This window comes from Anas platyrhynchos, chromosome 20, assembly GCF_047663525.1.
Source record: "Anas platyrhynchos isolate ZD024472 breed Pekin duck chromosome 20, IASCAAS_PekinDuck_T2T, whole genome shotgun sequence".
Classification (NCBI taxonomy): Eukaryota; Metazoa; Chordata; class Aves; order Anseriformes; family Anatidae; genus Anas; species Anas platyrhynchos.
In genome coordinates, this window is record NC_092606.1 from 9,733,804 (window position 1) to 9,756,712 (window position 22,909).

Genomic DNA, 22,909 nt, shown 5'->3' on the forward strand with positions numbered 1-22,909 from the left:
CTGATTTTTATAATCAGTTGTTTTGTAGCTTAGAATCAGTCATGTTTCAATGCGAATTCTGAAACGAAACAGTAAACAGATTTTGAGGTGAAAGCTATGTTTGAGTGCAAAATAATGCAACAGTACATATTTTAATTTCCTGTTTGGTTTTCCGCCCTAATGAGTGGGTGGGGGATAGTGGGAACTGCAGTTAGGTTTTGCTTCCCAAAGCATATAAAAACTGGACTCCCTGGAGCATGTGGTCCCCCTGACATTGGAATAAACAAGTGGGTAAAACCCAACAGGGAGTCGATGGGTCAGCTCCACAGCGGGGTACTGGAGGTGCTCCCTGTGCTTAGGCTACACATCACCTTCAAAGGCATCTGATGCTACCAGGCGCAAACAGTCCATCCCCTCCTGGACCCCCAACCTCACACAGGTGTCTGGCGGTGCCCACTGCTCTGGCTCCCTCCCCAGCAGGTGGTTAGTGCAGCCAGCACGGTGCGACATTGCTCCCTGCAACCACGGGTCCTCTCTTGCCCCCCAGCACCCTCCCTCCTGCTTTATGTGCCACAAGCCAGGCTCCTCCTCTTCCAAGCCCTGAAGGACCACCGATAGATTCATGATAAATCATGCTGAGACTGTCCAAGCTGCTAACAAAGACCTTAGTGAGTGCAGCTGGGCTTACCCTGCGCAGGCAGCAGAATTGGCTGTTGTTCTCTGGCCTTTGGCCACCCAGAGCAGCAGGCAGCCATGGGCAACTGCCTGATGTGCTGGTGCTTCTGCCTTCATCCACGTGTGCCACGTTCGGGTAGAAGTTTGTGATTCCCAGTAGTGACAAAAATTTGCATGTTCAAAGCCTGGCTTGAGTCTAGGCTGCTGGGGAAAGCCCAGAGAGCAAAATGCAAGTAAACTCGGTGTATGAAGGAGCATATAGAAATGTCCTCGTATGTGTAGACTGTCAGTGTGGTCAGGACAAACTTCTGCTGTGGGTCTGGGATGGGACTGTTCCTGTTGAGGCTTTCTGGAGTCAGGAAGCATCGCTAATGGAGAAGTGACAAGCCTGTTCACCAGCTGATCTGAGCTAGAAAATATATTCATCCAGGTGGGAGCTGGATCAGACCAGTTTTGGACTATCTTGCCCTTGCAAAAGCTGTGTAAATAAAGAATGACAGGCAGAACTGAAAGCATAATTCCCCTCCTGCAGTAGGGTTATGCCATCCCTTGGAGAGCAGGTGTCCTCTTCCTCTAGGGCTCTGGTAAAGGCTTAGCTTGCTGGCTGCGCTATAATACGGAGAAGTGTTAGTATTCATAACTTTAAAGTATAATGTAGTGAAATAATCCTTTAATTCCATATGGTGTGGAAACTCAGGCGCCTCAAAACTATACCATAGCTTGGATTTACTGCTGCCAAATGGTATGGGGTTTTAAATTAAAATATATTAAGAAAAAAAAAAAAAAAAGCTGAGAAGAGCCACATTAGGGTGTTTTTGACATGATATATAAGCTCTGTGAAAAAGGCTTTTGCTAAATTCTCCGTAGGTTTATTTATTTTCCTTTTTGTTATGTGCTAACCAGGCACCGCTACTATGGAATTATCTAAAGTGGCTTAGGGATCCAGCAAAGCAAACTGCAGTCCTGAGAGGATGATGCTCCCTGTAGCTTGGGGCTCAGCTGCCCTTTTATTCCTCCTTATGCCTCTTAACATGATCGACTATCTCTCTCCTTCATTCTTTTCCGTTCTGAGACAAAAGGCAACAGAGTGCCGTGTTGTTATGGGTTATCTTTAGGAGTGTTTTATGGCTTACATCCCCCAACCCTTCCTCATTTCACAGAAATGTCTGACAAATATAGTAACAATAGCACTTTTCTTGGAGATCTATCCTCTATCCTACTCATAAGCCTGTACATTTAGGTCTACTTCACCCTGTGACTTTGAATGCCAGTATGAAGAGCAACAGAGAGCTTCTTCCCCTGGACACAGGTGCATATTCAGTTTACACATTTGCTGTCACAAAACAGGGCTGAGTATTTTCCTGGTGCAAAAATAGTTCTATAAGATTTCAAGTCACTTGAAAATCTCCCCATGCCCTGAAACAAGACTCTTATTTATCAGTTTCATGCTGATGTTTTTGCATTTATTTCAATTTATTAATCACTGTATCAATGTCTGGCCAGTTTCTTTGTGATCTTTAGGCCAGAGGTAGTCTTTCTATTTTTTCTTCATCAAGCAGTCACTGCCAGTGTCACTATTTTATACATCTTCTTCCCCCATCCCAGTGCTATCTCAGACACCCTCTAAAGTCATTACCCCCTTTGCAGCAGTTGCAGCTCAGTACCCGTTTTGCATCGCTCTGCAGGGCAGCGCAGGGTGATAGGTGCTCAGTGGTTCAAGTCAGTGCATGAGCAGCTGCCTGCTTGCCTGAGCTGTGGGGAGGCATTAAAACTGGCTGGGTGTTAACCCTGGCTAGGAATTTACCCTGGCTAGGTGTTAACCCTGGCTAGGGGCTGCTGCGCGCCCACCGCTCTGCTCCCCCTCCTCAACAGGGCAGGGGGAGAAGGTGCAAAAGCTTGGGGGTCGAGATAAAGACAGGGAGATCACTGACCAATGACTGCCACAAGCAAAGAAAACTTGACTTGTGGAAAACTAATTCAATATGTTGCCAATTAAAACACATTTGGATAGTGGGAAGCCAATTAAACCATGTTGCTTCCCTGGCTTTCCCCGCCAAGCAGTGCAGAGGTTGGGGAATGGGGGCTGGGGTCAACCCATGACAGTTCCTTGCTGCTGCTCCTTGTTCCTCACAGCTTCCCTGTGGGTCCTTCCAACAGTTCCTTGAGGAAGAAGCGGCTGCACCACGGGCTCTCCACAGGCCCTGGTTTCTTCAGGTGATGCCCCCACTCTCACCCGCTCTCTCTGGGCTGTGGTGGAATCTCGGCCCTGGTGCACCTCCTGCTCTGACCTGTGTGCTCACAGGACTCCCTCTCACTTTTATTTCCTCCCACTCCTCATTTTTTTAGTGTTGTTTTCTGCCCATTCTTAAATACATTTTCACAGAGGTGCCACAGGTGTCACTGACTGGCTCGGCAGTGGCTGTGGTGGGGCTGCCTCAGCACTGGCTGGAGCCAGGCCCGGCCTCTCCTCACAGCAGGCCCTGCTGCCCCGCTGGCACCCAGGCTGCAGAAGACCTGTGTCTGTACACAAGGGAGGAGTGAAACCCCAGGTGTGTGGGGGTGGTTTTAGGGTGTTTTTTGTTTGTTTGTTCTTTTCCTCTATGCATGCACTCTGGCAGTGGAGCCCCCTCCCCATTAGAAGCGGTTGTTGGTACCCCTGTAGTCCCCAGAGCTGTGAGTGCCACGGGGCCCAATTGTGTGCTGTGTATTCTGCAGTCAGCTCCTGGGAAACTGTCCCTGCTAAAAGAAAAAAAAAAAAAAAAACAAAAACACTTAAAATAGACCAGTTTGGGAGAGTAAGGAAGACATACAATTATTTTAACTTTCTAGAGAGGGCCTCAGGTATGGGGAGAGGGATTCAGAAATAAAACCTGCTGCTGAGTTCCAGCCCCGCACTTCAGCCAGCAGCAGTCCTTCCACATTGTGTTTTTTGTTTTGTTTTGTTTTGTTTTGTTTTTTCCTTTTCCTTTCTTACTTATAATAGAAAAAATGCAGTTATGCAGTTATGCTTGACTTTCAGTATCCTCCATCAGGCATTACAAACTAATAGGTTCTGTAGTGAGGTAAAAGCTTTCCAGAAATACGATGTGATGATGCTGAGAATTTCCAAAAAATCCTGGTTCTCGCTTTGCTGCCTGTATCCATCTTCCATGCCTGGGGAGACCTTGCGGAGTTCTTTGCGAGCCAGCAGTGCCCTGTGTGTTCAGAGTTTTAGGTCTAGAAAACCCTCTATTTCCTCTTCATGAGACCTGTATGAGATCTTAATGTGTGGATAAATTAATTCCCACTGAAAGAATGGAGCCAAACTTGCTTTTTGCTGTCCTTCTTTGTTCTTGGCTCAGTGCAAATATGGAAGAGCAACGTCTATGTTAATGTGGGGGAGTCCTCGAGGCGCTTGTGTGGACATCACGGGAGAGCTGTGCTGGCTTTGCTTTTGTCACGGGGCACCCTGACAAGAATGATACAGGAGCAAGAGTTGTGAATGTAGCACTTCAAATATCTTCCAAGCACAAAAATTTGCATTTTCTCAGGGAAGCTCCTTTTAGGGATCCTGTGTGCTGCAGAGCAATGCACCGTGTCCCTGCAGTGTAACTGAAAATCCGGTCTCTTATTTGCAGACCTTTTCTAGCAGTGCTGTGTTATTCCAGCATCACTTCGAGTGGCTGAATGTTTGTGAGTAGACTGAAATGAACCATTGCCTTTCCACATTAAGTGTTCTCATGTGCGTTTGTGTGTAACTTTAAGTTCTTCAAGAAGACAATGGGCACATTTCCATGCTTTTTTTTTTTTTTTTTTAATTTAGCACAGATTGATGGGTTTTGGAATAAAATGTAAACCCTCAACAGTTTGGCGTATGGAGTAACTCAGGAAAAAAGGAAAGGAAAATATGGAAAGCTTATAAATCTGAACTTGGACTTACTTCTGAGTTTTCTGTCTGGTCTATGCAGTTAACTTTGTTCCTACAGAGTTTGAAACTTGGATATCTCAGTCATATTCTCTTATTCCTTGTAAATTGTGTCCAAAAGAATAGCACCTGCTGGGTGTCTCTTCTCTTTGTAAATAGCTAGAATTCACAATGTCAAAAGTATGAAAAAAGAGTTATGATTAGTTTAAAACAAACAAAAAACCCTAATGCATGACAATTTTTCATGAAATAAATTGAAGTTCTAAAAAAAAAAAAAAAAACAAAAAAAAAAAACTGAAAAAAATTATTCAGACCCCAGTTACAGTAACAGTTTTTCCATCACTGTGTGTTTGTTGACAAAAGACTGAGTCAGGGAAATTTGATCTATTTTCCTTTGGCTGGTTAAATTTTAAATCTGGGACCATAAAATTACGGTACATGGTGGTCCTAGATAAAATCTGCGAGTTACATATGAAGTATTAAACTTCTTGAATATGTTATCTTCCCCTCCACCTCCAAAAAATATTACCTAAATCCGTTACATCTGTCTGATAAACCGTTCTATTTGAAATAAAAACCTTTTTACTTGAGATTTTCCGGCTGAGCTGTGGAATATTTAGTTTATTTATGAAATTGTGTTTGATAAAGAACTTACAGTTCTTATGTTACATTTTCTTTGAGTTGAGAGTATACCAGTGCTTTTTTTTTTTTTCAAGTTGTGCTCATGCATTAGAACTAAGTTGTTTGTCTAAGCCCTTAGTTTCGTAGTTTTATGTATTTTCTTTTACATTTTTTTTGACTGATAGGGAACACACAGAACTGCCCTTTTTACCCAGTATAGATGTTTGCCAAACATTTGACCTTCTCACTCCTGAAGGAGGAGGTATAGGGTTTGGGTAGTTTTCCTGGGTTTCCTGCAGCTTCTCCACTCTTTTGAGCATCTGTTGTGGCTTTCTGGCTCCCATCTGAGCTTTGCTGCCCTTCAGTTCCCACCGGCTTATCTTTCAAGTAACTCTTGCTTGGACAGTGTCAAGGGAATATCATCCTGTTCTTGCTGTCATCACACCTCTGGCGGAGGAGATGCCACAGGCCTGGGAATGGAAACCCCAAAGGACAACCAGTTGTTTTCTGTGACATTGAGTGACCAAGGCACACAGTACCAGGAAAGGGTTGGTGCACTAATGCCACGTGGGTCTTAGTTTAATGAATGAAACCTATTGGAAGAAGTAACATAAAAGAATATCAATCAACTATACTTGTTGAACCTTTGCCTCTTGTTTTTATTTTGTTGTTTCTTTTTTTCCTTACCAAAGCAGGGACTAAGGGATGAAGGTGAAGCAGTGCACATGCCAAATATGCAAGTTTGCTCTTGCCCAGCTGACTGCAGTGAAAGGGAGAAACCGATAATAAGCATGGGGTTGAGGGTTCTTTGTGCATTCCTGTAGTGCACCTGGGAGAGAGGAGCAGCGTGTAAGCAGTTGTGAATGTGTCTGGGCTATATTGAATAGAAGTGCACATCTTGTGCCTATAAAAGAGAATGCGTGGCAATTGTGTGCTTGTGCAGCATGTTTTTGGGCAAACTGGAATAAAATGATAAGATAGAGAAGGAAGAGGGGGAAAAGATGGTGGAGAGAGTTCATGGAGAAGGAACTTTTGCTCATCAGTCATGAAATGGAGATGAGTGTGATTTCCTATTTATTTTCTGTCAGATAGAAATTACTGTGAATTTATTAGCAGTTGGGATAAGTTATGGAAGTTCTTTGGTATTTGCTTTAAGAATGTTGGTAAGTGTGCTGGGTGTCTCATAAAATACTTCATTAGATATGTCACCAAGTATTTTCTCTGCATCTGTCTCTGCTGCCAGTGTTTATTTTTGATTTAAAATCTAAATTTCTAAAATTGATTTTTTGTCAGTATTAACACCTGGAGTAAACAGTTTTCACGGAAACGCAACAAGGTGTCAACAAAGCTTAAGCCATATTTTAATATATTGAAACAAAATATAGGGAAAGTTACGTTAAAAGAAATATATACAGTTTCAGCACTGCAGTAGATGTAGTTCATACCTTCTTGCTGTGTTTGTGGGCTTGTGTATAATGTACATATGTGCTAGATGTTCGTTTTAGTACACTGCTGTTCTAACACGTTGGCCTGCACAGCCTGCAGTGTGAGGGAAAGCTTATGCAATTGTTCTCAATTGTCCTGAAAATATAGTTTATATATTTTTTATCTTTATTTATTACCATGCCAGTAAAGTTCATTAACAGTGTTTGAAAGGCAAAAAAAACTCATTACATGATAAATAGATGATGATGTTTTATGAACACAGGGGTTAGCCAGGAAGTTGTTACGGTACCAGACAATGTTAGGGGCTAGTCCAGCACTGGCCGTTCTCTTCTCTTGGAAAATTTCCATTGATCTTAAACTCTCAATATTCCTACACTGTGATAAGGAGGGGATTGATCCCACATGTGCTTTGTTGTGATGGTAACTTGGTAAGAATAAATTGAGTAGTGTAAAAGTTCCCAAAGTGAAGGTCTTAAACTGTGGTCTCCTTGGGATCTGAATGTCGCTTCTCTCTCCCCTGGCCTGCTCATGAGCTGTGTGCCCATGAGATTGCTCTGCTCTCAGCCTTCGTGGTCTCCCTGAGGTCCTGCCTTGGCACCGAGGCTGCATGGTGCCAGTGGTAGCCCTGCAAGTGCCATGAAAATGCTGCTTTGTGTAGCCATGGGCCTGGGTTAAAGAATAGTAGACAAGGGAACTTAATCGCAACAAGGCTAAACTCTTGCTTTCTCTGTTTTTTGTTTTTCTTTTTTATATTTCTTACAGCTCAAGCCAGGTCAAAACAGTTGCCGAGACAGCGACAGTGAAAGTGCCAGTGGGGAATCGAAAGGTTTCCATCGAAGTAGCTCTCGGGAAAGACTCAGTGACGTAAGTAAAGCAGCCAAATACTGTTCCGATTAACCCCAGTGTAGTTTTCTGAGGGGCATAAATTGTAACAGGATTTAGTCTCTAGTTTGTTGCTAAAATCCCCTTCCCTTTCAGGGATGAAAGGGGAAGAAGCAACTTAAGTCTCCTGCTTCAGTTCAGTAAAATTCTTAAAGTTTGGTACAATGTCCAACGGTGTGAAAATGCTCATTCATTTTGAAACAGTTGAAGGCCATTCAATGAAGTTTAAATGCTCTATGTAGTTGAGAAATGAGATGGCCTCTTTTCTCCCCCAGAAGGGGAAGAATATATTTCTCTTTGGGGTAAGCGCTGTCTTTATGGAAAGTATTAGGGTGTCTAGAGACTCAGGTAACTTATATCTATTGAATTGATATAACATGGCCAACAATAGCATAAGCTCTGCCTTTATTGCTCTACCTAAACTATGGAAGGTCCTAAGATGGCAGCTCTGCAGAGAATGTTTTTCTCTAGTGAAGCATGCGGACCATTCACTGAATGACACGAGCTATTCTGACATGAATAAATACAGATACCTATCTGTTGCTGCAATTAGATTATTTATTATGTGTACCATCACAATCCTTGAGTGTTTTAATCATGGCTCTGAGTCCTCTGTGCTGCAGTGTTTTACAGCACAGAAAATAATGACATCCCCTGTCCCAAAAGAGCATGAGTATCTAAAGTGGGGATTTTGTAGGTCAGATCCTTTGCTGGAAAAGCATAACTACATCGGTCAGACTAATTTGTATCAGCCAGCAATCTGGCCCTACTTTTAACTAACCCACATTTTGGAAATGGGGATTTTATCGATAGCATGTCCATGTAGATTTGGATGACAGATACCAGATGGTGTCCTCTGTAGGCCAGCACAATAAAACTGAATTGAGCAGATTTTAAAAGCAATACCTTTGTAAAGAATATGTTTCGTTTTGTGAATTTAAGCCTGGAGGCACACAGCTAGCCATTTTTGCTGAGTTGTGCATATTGCTGGAACAGACACCTGGTTTTCTCTGTGAAGGTGTAAAATCTGTTGCGCTGTCTTTCCTCTTCCCTTTGTCACATTGTTTTAGGGGCCCATTCCTCCCCTGGAGCCATCCTTTATGGGTACCTTGAGTTAGACACTTCAGAGCCTACCCTTCACAGCAGTCAGGCGAGGGCAGTCTCAGTGCTGTAAGATATCTTTGGAAGAGGAGAGTGAAACCAGAGGAGGTAGTAAGTAAAAGCTTGGTACAGGTCGCAGTGGATGTCAGTTGACCGTCAACCTGTCACCGTTGCCGTTGTAGCTTGCTCCGAGCCCTCTGGCAGCTTAGAAGCCACTGCAATGAACTTCACAACTGCAGAGCACCTTCCAGCAAAAAGTTCACCACTCCTTACAAACATGGTTTTAATTTAGTCTTGTCATTCCCTTGCAATATAGTGCGTGGAGAGCTCTGAGGCTTACTCGTGCTTGCCGGCAGCTCACAGCATTGCAGTGCCAGACTTGGCAGTGAGAACAGAGTCCTGGTTCCCCTTCTACAAATCCAATACATTTTTTTCTCATGCTTTTACAAGACTTTACCTTTGTCTTGGCACTACGGCAAGTTAACAGGAAGTCCACAGCAAATATAACTTGCCTAGTGCACCCAAGAGAGGACGCAGGGATTTACAGGTTGCTGAAAAGCAACATTATTCAAATATATGTGGAAATGCATGTTTTAAAGTCAAGTTATGTATAATTTATGTTTTGCTTAATAAGTAAGTTCCTTTATGCTTTGATAACTCACTGCAACACAAGCATGTCTTTCTGTGGCCTGCTGTTGCCAGTTCAGCTGAGATTTTACAAGCATTCATGAGGTGCTGTCTTCTTGCATAGGTCTGTGGTGGCCTTCTGCCTATCCCAGATCCTTCCAGTTAAGAAAAGTAAATACTGTTCTGCATTTCTGTCTTTTCCAAAGACAAACATCCTGCTTTTTTAAATGACAGGGCCATACAAAGTGGTAGTGATGCTTCTGCTTTCAGCTATAGGTGAATCCATCTTGAAATTGCTTGTAGGTGCAAGAAAGCATTAATAGCATAATAAGGTTATTTTTAAAACTATCTTTTGAAGAAAGTATCTATCAAAATATCTTTTGATATTTTAGAATACTAGCTTTTTAATGGTTACTGTCCAGAAGAAAAAACTACAGACAAAAGGCTATGTTCTCTCTGAAGACCCTGATTTTAACACTGTTCAAAAGAAATGCACAGAAAGTTGTGTATTCAACAGAAGATTGAACAAAAATATAAAATACTGCAGGTAGATTAGCCCTGACGTCAGAAAGTAGATTTTGGACTTGAAATATGATGAATCTCCAGAGCTGTAGCCCCACAGCATTGTAAGATTAAACATGGCTACTGCATGGAAATATGTATAATGAATGAAGTGCATATACTCTGGGTGGATGATCAATTTTCAAATCCCTAGTTGTAAGTAAGCTGTTGAAACAGAAATGTTAGCTTCATGAGCTTTAATGTGGAGCCTAAGTGATAGCTTAGTGACAGATGCAGAACGAGGGAGATAGTATAATGAATATCCAGTTGCAAACTGACATGTCAGTGGCTTCATTCCCTCTCCTGTCAGATATCTTTCAACTCTGCATATTGTAAATGTACCTACAGTCCTTGGGTAACGGAGATTGATGCCAAGTGTGTTTACAAGGGATAACTCTTCTCCAGGCTAATGAGATCCAAGCAGGTAATTTGCAGCATTTTTGAGAGAGGTGGTCTAAAATGAAAAGAAGATAATTCAATGAAAAGACCATGTTAAACGGGAGGATTTTCTCATAATGAGGCTTGAAATAGCATCAGACAGGAGGAAGAGGAATATCCTATGTTCTTGTCAGATGCAATGCAGTGCAACTGATTTCCATCAAGTCCTTTCTCTTCATCCTGCACACGTGTACAGAGACAGATAAACACTCCCCTCCCTTCTGTGAGAGAACATAATTAGCAGGCAACTTGACCTCTTCTAGATTAGGGATAACAATTGCTCAAATGCTCCATTGCAAGCATTTGCCAGTCCCCTAATACATCTCCCTGTCTGAATTTCATAAATCCATTTCTTCCTGCCTTTCTCCCCTATATAGTATTTTTTGGAATGACAACTTGTTCTTTCCTTTATGGGCAGAGGTAGCTCCAGGGGCCTAAAAGAGAAATTGGAGAGCTGCTCCGTCTTTATATATAGGGTGCTGTAGTCAATTTAATCTCATCAAAATCTTGCCAGTAGTAGAATTCATTTTGTTGAGATTTTGCTTGGAGACAAGATGGCAGCACTTTCTCTTTTCCTCAGCTTGGAGCTCAGTCAACTTGTTTTCCTTCCCTTTCTCTATGTATTTATTTTTAATTGAATCTTCCCACTTTGGAGTACGTGAGGTACCTTTTAGCCATGTTTTACAAAGCAGCCAAGAGATTACTTGATGGAAATGTGAGAATTACAGCAAACCTGGATCCTAAATGCACAGAATATTTGGGGGTTCAGCCCAGCATTGTGCTAATAAAATACAAACCCCAAAACTGATTTCTTTGCTTCATGTTCCTGAATTCCTGCTCTGTCGCAGATCTGAAGCTCATGCTTTCCTGACAAGCCTTGCTCGTCAGTTTGGCAGTGGCGATGCAGGGGCAGTGGAAGCCCACCCAGACAAGAGGGCAGACAAGCTGCTCTGGGTGCCCTCAGCCCTGCCGGAGTTGGCAGCAGCTCTCAGTGATGGGTGTTAAAAGCCCTCGCCTTTGGTCATCGGCTGGGAGGCAGCGCAGGTCTCCTGCACGACAGGAGCGTGGACTGCCTGGCCTCTGCTTGCTCTTGCTGAGAATAACTTAACAGTAGCATTGGCATTTTTCTGTCTGGAATGTTGCTCCAGTTCTGAGTAAGAAGTGGGACAGGGATGTTTCTTTTTTTTTTTTTCTGATGACACCATTTATCCCCAGCAGGAAAAGTCTCGTGCTCTCAGCAAAGCTCACGCATTCTTTCAAGAGAACTCCTCCTTCCCTGGTGCTTTGTAGCTGTGTGCTCCTACCACATTGTGTATTTTACACTTGAGGAAAGGTTACAGTGAGGTATTGAATCAGGAGTAAGTCCCAGGGTGCCCTGCCCACAGGTCTGTTGCTGTCTGCCTCAGGATGAAAGGTCTCCACACCCCCAGCAGTGTAAGCCTCTGGACAACTCATGGTTTCTGCCTCAAATCCGAGACGTGCAATTCCCTGCCTCCCATTCCTCCCACCTGTGCGCTAAGCCCAAAGAAAGACAAATTGAGAAACAGACTTTGGGTTATGTGCTCTGAAATCCTTAGCACTTCTCCTCCAGAATATCCCCGGTAATCTTGGCTGTATCTAAAGTGGAATAAGACCAGCAAAGCTCAGTGTGTGTTTGTGTGTGTGTGCGCCAGAAGCTGATCAGCTGCAGCGGCTGCTTCTTTGTGTGGGTGTGAGGGTGTGTATGTGTGTTTGTGTGTCTAAGGTTGGGTGCTTAAATGCTTTGTTGCATTATGTTAATTCCTCGGCAATGCAATCAAATTCATGTCGTAATTAAAGCTGTCAGTTGGAAGGCAAGCCAATCGCCAAGAAAACACAGCATAACAAATGAAGTGAAATGATTCTGCGTGTAGCTATACAATGCTTCGCCAGGCATGAAATTAAATAAGTAATTTGATGTTGACATCAGAAATTGAAATGATACCCACTGTTCCTTCATTCAGTCAGACCTGCATAAACAATAGCCAGAACAAATATGTACAACACAGCCTTTCTCCCCACCCAGCTCCCCAAGTAATGCACAATATATATGCAAAATGGGTATAACTGTGCCTTCCAAGACCTCAAGGATGTAATTTTCTTTGGTACACAGTAAACTAATGCTTACATGAGGGTTACTGCATTTTTGCTCCTAGGCCAAAAGTTCTTCTCTTTAAGAAGGAAAAAAAATTGGGAAAGAGACGAAGGAAAATAACAAAACCAAAATCCTGTTAATTTTAAGCAAGTGGCTTGCATTTTGCTGATGGGCACCTGATGCAGGCTTCTGCTAGTGGTTGTGTGAATATCAAATGGTATATCTAGTATATCTAATGTCGAATTTTGAAAGGGGGAAAGTGAAACCATTACCTCTATTATAGGCACACTTTATATAAGAGATGTAGAACCACCCAGTGCAGGATCACGACTCAGCATGGGCTTGTAAAGATGCTGCATACACAGTATCACATTCACCAGTTGGTACCAAGGCTGGGCACTGGGTAGTAGGATCCTTTCGCTATTGGGAGTTATCAAAAAGGTGAGAAGCTACCTTCTTGCATAGCCCTTGCTTCAGCCTATATGCTCTGTCAACACACAGTTCACAACACAGCTAACTTAGTCATTCATGCATGTGCAATGCAGTCTTTTGTAGCTACTTAAAGTAAAAAGAGTATGCAAACTGTACTATCCATATGCAGCATGCAATTTGTGAAGGGCTGTGTTTCCATCAAGCAAAGTCAAACTCCCTGAAAATGCACAAAACTACTTCTTTTCAGCCAAAGTCATTTGACTGCTATGTTTCAACTGTCCTCTCATAGCCATTGCAGCATTGCTTTTGAAGGAATGGAAATATTCAGTGGGAAACTTTTTTTTTTTTTTTTTGCTTTTTTTGTTTGTTTGTTTTGTTTTAATATTTAATCCTTCCAAAGCTTGGAATAAAAAGCAGACAAAAACTACACACAGATGCAGAATGCAAACTTTGGAGCTTTCAGCCTTTACCGTAAGTTTTAAAAGTTGTGAGTAAAGAGTGGGACTTGATTGGGATCCATACAATCCTCTCAACCTGGTGTTGCAGGCATCGGGGGCTCATGAAACATCGTACGTGGCCCAGAGGGGCACTTTCTAGCCATGTGACGACTGAGGCTGTGGTGGTAACCTGGCTGTTCCCAGCTGCACGCTGATGATGATGAGGAGGAGCTTCTGGGGACATTGTCAATGGGACCACGCACATCTTGCTGCCAGTGCTGTTGGCAGAGGGAGCTGGAGGCCCCAGAGGGGCAGGAGTGGGGCCAGAAGGACTCAGAACTCCGGTTGTCTGTACAGCTCCCCTTGTGCTCCTGCAACCAAAGCTGTGAACTGCAGGTCTTGAGTCCTTTTGGGATGCAGAGTATGGGATAGAGATTAAGGGGCAGGAACCACAAACATTCCAAATTTCCATAGCAGTTTTGTTTGTTCATATAAGCTGTCCCAGCAGAGTTTGTTGATACTATGATGTTGGGACCCTTAAGACTTCCAAGATGATTTCCTCTTACTAAGTCTTTAATTTTTAATGGCTTAAAGCAGAAGGCCTTTCCCCGTACGTACATAACCTTTCTAAACCTCTCTTTTTAGTAGTGCTTTGGTGAACACACAGTAATATTCTGATTATTTGCAATGAATATGGCTGTTAATTTTAAATTTCTTGGCACCATCTATTTCTGCTACACAGAATTCAGTAAAAAGAAAGAGTAAGCCCCTTTGGGGGGCTTATTTTCTTTTGTGTCAGTGCTTCACTCAGTGCTCAGAAGTAGAGAGAATGTACTGCTGGGGCTCCCTGCAATAGTGTGCCAGTTGGGCATCTTCCAGCAGCTTGCCAAGGCTGGTTGGGGCCCCTGTGTGGCTCCTGGTGCTCACGGAGCTCTGTTGGTACTGAAAGCACGGCCGTGGTAAGGAACTGACCCACAAACGGAGCTGTAGGGGTTAAAGACTGGTCATCTGGGCTTCCCACTGCTCACCCGAGAATTATCCCCTGAATTCTGCTTCCTTGTCCATTGACTGGCCTGGCTTGAAGTGTTTCAAGCGCTAGGGCCGTAGCACCAGGAGCTGTTCGCCCTTTAATGTAACAGCCAGTGACCTGGATTAGGTCTGAGATGTTTAGGTCTCTCACTGTGGCTCTAAGAGAACCTGCTGTGTAATCCCCATTGCTTAGATGAAAAACTAATGAAACAAAACCCTTTATCTCCTTAATTCCTGTGAATGTGGAGGTTGTGATCATGTCCCACTTAAAATGAAAATCATGTCCTACTTAAAATGAATAGCATGATTTTTTAAGCATTTAAACCTTTTGATTATTTTCTAAGGTAGCAATATTAGTTTAATTATTTTTATGGTTTTGAGTTTTGAAATCTTTTTCACACTGTAGGGTTTTTGTTTTTTTTTTTGTTTTGGTTTTTTTTTGTTTTTTTTCTTTTATTTCTAAATCCTTGGTTTGTCAAACAATGTGGACATCCAAATGGGAAATGGTAGTGACTGTGTTCTCCAGGAAATGGTACATTGACTGAAGCGGCTTCTCTGTGCCCACGCGTTCTTTACATTTCAGACTACTAATTATGTTTACAAAATGTCTCATTTTAGAAAAGCACTATGTGTGTACTAACCAGGGCCTTTCGGGAATAAATTGGCAAACAGGTCATACACTGAAAAAGTCATCCAAACCCACCGGGCTTTTTGTTTTGAAGTCAGTCTATGTTTTTTTTTCTTTTCCCCCTCCCGCCTGCCCCTTTGTGGCCACAAAGCTGAGTAGCTGGAGTCCAGGGCATTGAATGTCAGCATGTCAGGGAGGCTGGTTGATGAGTGTCTGTTTAGTCTCAGTGCAGGGCGAAATGCCATCATTAATTCATTACCCAGCTGCCTGTCAAATAAATTGGCAATTACGTCCACTGCAGAAGCTTGGAATTCAGTAAATAGCACGTTACCATCTCAGAGTCGTTGAGAGATGTAAAGGGAAAAATTAAGCAACACGGTGTTTGTTTCAGTAGCAGATGACAAGGGGCAGCACATTGGTGCTGTGATGTAGTGATGAAAAGCTTGGAAGGGGCTGGTAATGAGCTATGTGGATTGGAACGTGTTAAAAACCATCACTGATTTTCCACTTTGTCTTTGTGTTTTATTGCAGAGCTCAGCTCCTTCCAGCTTGGGAACAGGCTACTTTGTAAGTGTATCTCAACTTTAACACGTGTCTCTGAACAGCATAGCATTATTTCTGAAACGAAAGTGCCTTATTATATGGAAACAAGCATAAATAACCAATCTCTGTCTGCCCGATAGGTTAACTTATCTTTTTCTATGTCTTCCTCCATGAATACATTGTAAGTAATGCTGCAGACATGGTGATCAGTGTTTTCCTGAACTAATCAGGTGTTATTAGTTACTACATAAATTCCAACAGATTTTAATTTACACAATTATAGCAAATAAAATGAACCATGGTCTTATCAGCTCTCTAATCTGAGATGGTAGGATCTTGATTTCCCTTTATACTAATTCTCATTGATTCATAAACTTTAAAAAGCCCATTATGGCAGTCTTGTCTTATCTCCCTTGTACCACAGTCCAGAGAACAAGACACAGTGATTCCTACCTGTTGGTTAAAAGCCCCATGCATCATCACAGGTGATCTAGGAATACACAGCTGTAGTTGTATTTATGCTGGATTCACATTTTACATTGTGAGAATGGGATCGGTTCCTAACTGGATTAATAATTGATCTGTCTGTCTTTTTTTGTTGTTATTTATTTGCATGTCCTTTTATTGATTAACAGTCTGTATTTATACGTTTGTATGTGTTTATTCTCACATTTATCAATATGCATTCTACTTGCAGATAAGTTTGTGAGTAAGAAATATTTTGCAGTCAATCTAGTGCACTCCTTATTTTCCTCCAAGATTTGTATTTAAAATGCTCATACTCCCTGAAACTTGTAACTTACACTGTGTTCTCCAAGCATGTCTTTTCTTCCTCCATAATATCTGTAGGAGAAACAGATTTTATATGTCCAAAAACAGGTGAGTAAAATGCAGCAAGACTTTTTCTGTAGCATTGTTCTGTATAGTTAATAGTATAATCAAAGACTGTTTTTATCTTTTCATCAAACTCTGGGGAAAAGAAAACTATGTAGTATTCAATTACATGATGAAAAAACTTTGTTGCTCTCTTGTCAGATTCCCAGAACATAATTGTCTTCTGTTAGTACATGGTGAAGTTTAGTCTTTTTTCAGAGGTCTGTGATCCTATAAGAAAGATATGGGATTAAACTGAGTAATGTGTGACCTCACATGAAAAGTGTAAAATGCAAGCACAGAAATTGCTTAATACGTGGAGAAATGCCATGTCCTGCTGGATTTACCCTGGACTTCAGCACAGACTATATATTCCTTCTCCTGCCAGTGGTAAGGTGTGAAGAGAGCATTACTGAGTGGAAAAGACGTGTTAGTTTTTCTAATTAGACCAAAGCCCATATCAGTGTAAGGTAAGATAAGCTGTGAAACAGGAAAAAAATGGTTTATTTTTTGTCAGCGCTTTCCCTGTTTTGTGTTGTGCCTATTTTTAAGAGGAAGGGTAGGAAGGGAAGAATATCAAATGGCTCAACATGTATCTTGCATTAAGATTAAAACTCTGTACTTAAGAGCAAATTGCTTTCCTTTGTCTGGGCGCTTGAAATTCAAATCATATGAACATATACAGAGATGCTCTGGAATGGGACAAATATAATATGGGATGAAAGGCTTTAACGTATATAAATAAATCTTTTTCTCCTTATAGCGGGAGCTGAATATGCATGTTTTAAAAACAATGTTTAGATTCATATTTAGGAAGCAGAGGTAACAGAAGAAAAGCCATCTGCTGTTCCTTGCACCATACTGTCTGTGGGTTGGTCCAGTAAAGTGAAAATCTGGAAGGTGTCAACATCCCCTATGCTCCAGCAAAAAGCTTGAAAGTTTCCAATTCCTACCAAGTTAGGAGTTTAGTAACAAGAAGAAGTTTAACATCTTCTTGTGCCAATATATTGTGTGCCAATATATTGGCACTTAAATTATCCTGATTTGGATCTGAGTAGGTGGGGGAGATATCCCTTATTAGGTTGCATTAATGCAATACAGTTTCTTATGTATAGTCACTGGAAGAGGATTTCTTTAACTTCCTTTTTCCTTCTTCACTAATAGCCTGGTAATCAAAAAAGTCCTTCAGTAAAGCCACTTTTACACGTACCCAGTTTTGGATAAAACTTGAGGGGTTTTTCCTTCCTCTTCTTATTCTGAAAAGTTGTTTTTAGGATTATCTTGCTTATTGTTTTAAAAAAGTCCATACCCTTATTAACTTACATGGGACAAATAAAACCCAGATGTGTTTTGTGGTACCAGACAATGAGAAAAATGCTTCAGAATGATCCACTTAGCATGTGTTTCTGATAAAAGTAATTATTGTATTATCAAAGTGCAAAAGAATATGCGCTTGAATTGCCTTTTTGTCAAAGCTTTCAAGTAGAGAAGACTGTTAGTTTTTGTGTTTAGTGTTAACACAGACATCAAAACAAGGGCCATTGGTTTCAAATGAAACAACAATAGTTTTTAGCTAAATAGACAACAATAAATCTTTTGCTTGTGGAAATTACCAATCAATATATGTTGTACTTTGGACTACAGAATATCGCATACTACAGCGCACCACAGCAAACACAGGCAGCCAGGTAAGTTAAAATGGACTGGTACCAGATTCACTGTCCAAGCACATCTACTACAGCAAGCAGAAACACAGGTAGAGGCAGGTTTTATTCTGAAATGAATGAATATTGAGGTATGAATAGTAGCCAATATTTGCTGTTTAAATCTAAGAATTAATGGAATCTTTTCCTTCTGTCTAGATCTGTACTTTAATCATCAGGGTTCGTTACTGCTTTTACCCTTCTCAGTCTCCCTTCTCCAGGAGCATTGGCTTCTTGATAGAAGTACCTCTCCACCAGCACATGCCTTTGTGTTCTCTGCTGGGGAAAATCATCTTTTCTGTAAAGAGGGTACTCTGTAATTACTACTTAGGGAAGCAGACTGAGATGATGTATTTATCATGAAACCTATTGCCAATGTTGGCGGCAGAAGCAAATGTGTCTTGTATTAATGAAGTATTGCTATCTTTTCTGTCATTTGTTTCTTTTTTAAAGCTTGAATGAACCAGGAGTTGTACTTCTCTATTAGTTGCTCATTGACTTTGGAGTAGTAAGTATCCTTCATGTCAAATTTGTCCTGTTGCTTTGCAGCATTATTAGAAAAACAGCAGCTTTACATGGAAATTTTTGCACAAGGAATAAGAATTGTTTATATGAAACAAAAACATGAACTAGTCACAACAATAAGATGTGAAGCTTCAGAGCTAGTTCGTTTTTTTATTGGAGGGGAGAGGGGAGGTGGAATGCTTAAATCTAATACTCGAATTTGCTGATTTTGCTTTCATTCATGTAAGCAGGAGTTACCTTAGTGTAATTACAGTAGGAGAGACGTAATTGGTGAGCAACCAACAGTGTATCTACCCTGTTCTGTACATCATCATTTGTACTGTGGGCAGAAAGGGGAAAACATTCACTGGGGGACACTGGCTTTTCTCCCCCAGTATTTGGTAAGAATGAAGGGCTTGTATATTTAGAGCATGTTACCTAGCATGTACAAAATGCAAATAATTCTTGTCAGACTTGGAATCTCCTTTACAGACTATGCTTATGCGAGGCACTAGGGTTTGATGGAGAGTCATGTGCCTGCGGTGTGTGTGGATGCAGTGCGTGTCACAGCAAAGCAAAAATTATTTTTGGATCCTTTCATTTTATAGAGAGCCTCCTGAGACCACTGAATGTTTAAGGAAATGTTTATAAACCTGACGCTTCCCAGTAATACAAAATCATTTTTCTATTATCTGTATGATTGTTCTATCTTAGAAATTCATTATGCACTTCCAGTAGCAGTGAGGAAGGCTAAAATCTTACCTAGTGTTATGCTGTAACTAGGTAAGTTTTTGAATTGGGAAGATGGAGACTGGATTCTTATGTTTGTGTTTCCTCTGTGTTAGCTTCGTGAAAAAATAAACATTAGAGGGAAAAGTTGCATGCTCTGGGGAGGGCATTCACACTGCCAGCTTTGACAATCTACCTTCGCTCTGCAGTCAATAGGGAGTGTTGGGAATCTCCATTAAGTGTTTCAGCCTAACTGGTAGGATCAGAACTGCCATTGATTAAACAGGCTTTCTAATTAGGTGCTTTCAGCAAAGTGGGACATGTGTGAGTAACCACTGAATGAGTGCTAATGATGCAAAGTTGTTGAGGACTTGTAAGTACCTCTCCATGTTTTTTTCAGTTAGGAGCAACCTATCTTCCACTTCATTCACAAGTGTTAAAATATTCAGCAGATTTTGTTGAAAAGCCATTTTCACTGTTGCTGGAATCTGTTTCACCTGACTTGCCACTCGTTGTCAGAGTGGACACTTTCCTGTCCTTTTTACATATTATTAAATCAATAGTGAGGAAAGAACAGACAAAGTTGAAATTCAGACCTAATATTCTAAGCCTTTTGCACTGGTCTGACACTGTTTCCCGTGGTCCAGTTTATGATTGCTGCATGTCATAATAAAACATTTGGACATGCTGTTAATACTGGTGTGCCCTAACAATTATAACTGTATACTTCCTGGAACATCTCCCAGTTGTCTTTGTTTTTTTGCATTGAAAATTATCATTGTCTATCATCAAAGGTAGATCAGGTACATTACAGCTCATTAAGAAGTCACATAAGTTAATTAGAAAGTATTTAGAAAAAAACTTTCTAGCTTTAAAAAGTTACTTGAACTTAATTTATTTGAATTTTTAGTATTGTTTAGCTGTCTATGATTTTTTAAAGGTTGAGAGAGGTGTTTTAGAATACAATTGGAGTTTGAGTAATAGTTAAAAGCTTTTTGTTTATCTGACCATGGAAATTGTTTTTTGCTAGTTTTCTTTCTGTATCTCCCACCCAGCCCAACTCACGTTAAAGAATACAAGTGGTTTATTGGTTTCCAACATAGAACAGAAATCAAAACCAAAGTAACTTTGTGTTTTATTTTTAAATGACAAATCCATCTTCCAAGATAGTTAGGTTCATTTTTAGTTCCTGGCAACTTGTTTCTGTTTCTTGGATTGGTCTGCTTCTCACATCTTTGTGCCAGTTTCTGAAGGTTTTGTGGTTTCATTCAGTTGGTTGGTTGAGGGGGTGGGGAGGGGAATGTTGGTTAGCAGTTTCCCTCCCCAAAAAAAGCACAGAGTTTGTGGATTTTCAAAATGGGTTAGAATTTGGTAATAAGCTGGTGACAGAAACAAGTCTGGGAGGTTGGAAGCGAGAAGGATGCTCTGGTGACACTTTTTTACCAAATACTGGTCTTACTCCTCCTTAAAAATAAGGAATAAAAAAGAAAAATATGATTTGCACATGGGCTGGTGACTCAGACAAACATAAACTGTGAGCATATTCCCAAAGGCTCTAGTTAATCAATTGCGCTATCCTATTTGGCCCTGAGTGGGTTCAGTTCAGCAGATGTCTGCGAAGTTACAGCATGCCACTGGGACACTGCATTGTGCAGTGTTGCGTTGTGTTACTCGGAGCTCTAAAAACTCATCCCAAGGCGAGTAAGTGGAGCACCAGCAGTATGAGGATAGGGACGATGGGGAACAAGTATTTGGCCTAGATAAGGCCAGCTATTTCACAGTACAGTAGGACTGATTTTCACCTAAGACATAGCCTACAGAAGAAACATGGACTCTGTTGTACCAGCACATGCTCTGGGCTCTCATTCTCAAATGCAGCCCTTAAACCAGTAGATTTTCCTTCGTTGCCTGGTCTATATGCCCTGGCAGCAATGCTAAGTAGAATCTCTACCAGTGTTCTGGTTTCTAGAAGTGGTAGAATTGGTGGTGATGTTGACTTTTCAGGTGGGAGTGTGTTGAAAGACTCAACATTAGATTACAGTAAGACCCATTAGTTTCCACAGGAGAGGAGCAAGCAGCTCAGATAAAAAGCATCATGTGGAATAGATTGAAAAAATCAGCTGGCTGTTGTGATATAGGATATAGTAATTTGCTACTTCATGTACTCAGTGATATTGCTAAACAAAAGTATTTTTTTCAGGTAGGTTAAGTTACTTGGTTACCTTTAGTGCTTGATTTTAGAAGGCAAACATTTAAATGTATTTTGCTTATGTAAAAGTATTTATACCTCCTAAATACTGCGAGGTCTACAAAAGTACAACACCAGGCTGTTTGGATGCACTACACTTAATAAACTGTCATGTCCTCTGTGAATTCAGTTGAAAAGACAATCCTTGTTATCCTGCATTTGGCACTATAAATCATTGTTAACAAATCCTAATTTGCTTAGTAGGGTAATGAATGATCTCCAATTTTCTCACTGTAATTAGTTTTAGCAACTATTATTGCAGAGGTTATGCTGAAATCCATTTCAGCTTCGCTCTAAAAATCTCCATGTGCTTGTGCTTTGGAGGAAGGAAGCTGACAACAGAAGAATCTTCAGACAGTCAGTTCAGGAAAGGTAGACAAGGTTCCCGGTACAAATCTCTCCGTGGGTGATCATTACCTACATGTATTAGTACTTGCAGACCTCAGCAGAGCAGTGAGACCAGGAAACCCAGGTGTTTCTTTATCTGAAATATGTTAGGTGTTGTCTTTTGTGTCCAGGAGCCATTGAAAATGCTGCTGTAAGGGAGACATCATCATTGCCAAATAAAAACATTGCTTTTAATAAAACCTACCCCAGGTCTATTAATTTTAGCATTTATAAAATGTAGTGTTGTTCCTAGGGACAACTGCGACTCATTAAGGAGTTTACTAACAGTATGACCGCCAAAGTAAAAAGAACAGCAAAAGCAGGCATATGTGCATTTCCAGCAACCCGCTAATCATGATGAGAGTAGCTGGAGCATAACAACTGTTTTTGGAGAACAAAACTGTGTATTTTTCTAGAGGTTAAAAGAAACATGTGATTAAGTCAGTGTTTGAGGATTGTTTGGGCAAGCAAAATAAGTTACCTGGGCTGGAATTTAGTCAAGACAGGTCTCTACTCAGATCTGTTCTGAACATAGATGTTGGTCTGAGTTATTTTTGCAGGCCTTCTGAGTAGTATCTCCTTGGACACTTTAGAAACCTGCCCTAATGCATGCTCGTGCTATTTGAATATGATGTTTTGCATTTACAAATGTTAATCCTTACAGTTCTTTGAGTTGGGTGAACTGATGTTGTCCAAATCCAAAACAAAAGGGGAAATTAAGCTACAGGAGTATTTCTTACCCAACTAAGCAGAACTGAGAGATTTTTGATCTTTCAGGTTTACTGTCTCATTGCTGAATGACTGATTTTCATTCTCAGGGCAATGCAATGATTAATTCCTTTAGGACAGACTCCCAGATAATTTTGGTGATTCAGGAGATGATGACCCCAAGGAGATATTCGTTCCAATAGAGTAATGCTGGCCTAGAGTGTGCTTCTTGGCTGTCCTGAGTGGCCTTCCTCCTTGCCCATTCCTGCTTTAGTTGTTAGAATTTAGCTGTTTTGTTTTGTTTTGTACAACTAAATCTTTCCTATTTGTGTAATACCTTT

At 41.1% G+C, this 22,909-nt stretch overlaps 1 protein-coding gene across 8 annotated transcripts in view; it reads left to right on the top strand.

The window, feature by feature from the left end:
• The window catches only part of AUTS2 (activator of transcription and developmental regulator AUTS2), a 757,775-nt gene that overhangs the window by 325,055 nt on the left and 409,811 nt on the right, over nt 1–22,909 (top strand). For all 8 annotated transcript variants that reach the window (XM_027445973.3, XM_027445975.3, XM_027445972.3 and 5 more), the window contains 2 exons: nt 7,388–7,489; nt 15,405–15,440. In XM_027445973.3, the coding sequence (XP_027301774.1) occupies nt 7,388–7,489; nt 15,405–15,440 (138 nt within the window). The remainder of the gene's footprint in view (nt 1–7,387; nt 7,490–15,404; nt 15,441–22,909) is intronic.